Source organism: Ailuropoda melanoleuca, chromosome 5, assembly GCF_002007445.2.
Source record: "Ailuropoda melanoleuca isolate Jingjing chromosome 5, ASM200744v2, whole genome shotgun sequence".
In the NCBI taxonomy this organism is placed as follows: Eukaryota; Metazoa; Chordata; class Mammalia; order Carnivora; family Ursidae; genus Ailuropoda; species Ailuropoda melanoleuca.
Window position 1 is genome coordinate 91,204,849 of NC_048222.1, and position 2,022 is coordinate 91,206,870.

The following is a 2,022-nucleotide window of genomic DNA, read 5'->3' on the forward strand; positions in this document are numbered from 1 at the left end:
GTATTTATTTAAGTTGTAGTAGATCCATGTAGTGAAATACTATACCAATAATAAATACATATATATATACATATATGTATATGTATATATATATCTACTTTTATGGCTAAAACTCCAAAATATTATGTTGACAGAAAGAAGTTAAGAAACAGAAGAGTATATGAGTACATTCTGTGTGATTTATTTTATACGAAGTGTAAAAATGATAAAATTATACTATGGTAGTGGAATCAGAACACTGGTTTCCTGCAAGGAGAAGGAATTGTTCGAAAGAAGCACTAAGGAAATACCTGACATGGTAGAAATGTTTTTCTGGATTTTGATTTTGGTATTGGTTATATCAGTTTATATATTTGTCGAACTTCATCAAATTGGCTCTTCCCGTAGCGGCCTGACACGATCTCTGAAAATGGTTTTTTCTTCAGTTGACGCAGAAAACCTTACAAAATCATGCAAATCTAGAGGTTCAAATCTTCATGTTCACTTTAAGAACGCACGTGAAACTGCCCAGGCCATCAAGGGTATGCATATCCGAAAAGCCACCAGGTATGTGAAGGCTGTCACTTTGCAGAAGCAATGTGTGCCATTCCATCACTACAATGGTGGAGATGGTAGGTGTGTCCAAGCCAAACAATGGGACTGCACACAGAGTTGGTGGCCCAAAAAGTGTGCTGAATTTGTACTACACCTGCTTAAAAATGCAGAGAGTAGGGGTGCCTGGGTGGCACAGCGGTTAAGCGTCTGCCTTCGGCTCAGGGCGTGATCCTGGCGTTGTGGGATCGAGCCCCACATCAGGCTCCTCGCTATGAGCCTGCTTCTTCCTCTCCCATTCCCCCTGCTTGTGTTCCCTCTCTCACTGGCTGTCTCTATCTCTGTCAAATAAATAAATAAAATCTTTTAAAAAAAATGCAGAGAGTAATGCCAAATTTAAGGGTTTAGGTATAGATTCTCTAGTCATGGAGAATGTCCAGGTGAAAAAAGCCCCTAAGATATGGCATAGAATTTACTGGGCTCCTGGTCTGATTAATCCATACAGAAGCTCTCCCTGCCACATTGAGATGATCCTTACTGAAAAAGAGCAGATTGTCCCTAAACCAGAAGAAGCAGTTGCACAGAGGAAAAAGATATCCCAGAAGAAACTGAAGAAACAAAAACTTATGGCTCAGCAGTAAATTCTGCATAAAATAAATGCAAAAACAACAAACAACAATAAAACTTTATCAAATTCTACACTTAAGATCTGTGTCTTAATCTATATCTAGATATTACCTTAAAATAAATAACTATATACACACATATTCATATATATACACACAAACACACTTCTCAAACCAGCACATAGAGAAATCTAAGTGAATTATTTTCACATTTTGGTCAAAACTCCTCCCTTTCCCCTCCCAGAAGTCATTCACTCTGTCCTGCAAGGTCACATTTGCCACCTTGTTCTTTGTCAAACTCACCATTTATGATGCCCTTTTTAGGGTCATTACAATGTTTGTCCTCTGGCTGGGCCACTCTTCTCCAGTGTCTATGACCAACACCTTCACCAACTTGAGATCTTTGTTTTATTTCAGCTTAACAATTAGAAGTGTCCCACTACACTAAGTAAGGGTCCCCTCCCTGCCTTCTCTCCTTATTTATCTTACTTTAGTTCTTTTTTTTTTTATGGCATTCTCAATATGATTATATTGATCCTACTTTTATTGCTTACTTTTTTTTATAGTACAACTTACATATATCAAATGGACAAAAAATTAGTATCATTTATGGTATCTTAAGATAAATTGCCTTTGAATGGGAACTGCCCTTCCAGCACTTTGAGGTCTGTAAGATATATCTAGAAAATGTACTACTGTGGAAATGCTTAAATCAAATGGTGGGGCGGAGGGCTGTGGTTTCTCTTTTTGATTAATTGCTGTAACACTGTCCTTCAGGCAGCTGAGGGAGTTTCATGTTTTCTTGAGACATTAGGCGCTAGAGCTCTAGCAGGACAACTTTGACACTATATGAATTCTGCCATTT

At 37.9% G+C, this 2,022-nt stretch overlaps 1 protein-coding gene across 1 annotated transcript; it reads left to right on the forward strand.

Moving 5' to 3' along the window:
* Nucleotides 1–409: 409 nt before the first annotated feature.
* LOC100473638 (60S ribosomal protein L17) lies at nucleotides 410–1,172 on the forward strand. The gene is made up of 2 exons (XM_002921314.3): nucleotides 410–707; nucleotides 913–1,172. Exons 1-2 carry the CDS (start codon nucleotides 410–412, stop codon nucleotides 1,170–1,172), a joined length of 558 nt encoding a protein of 185 aa, XP_002921360.3.
* Nucleotides 1,173–2,022: the final 850 nt, after the last annotated feature.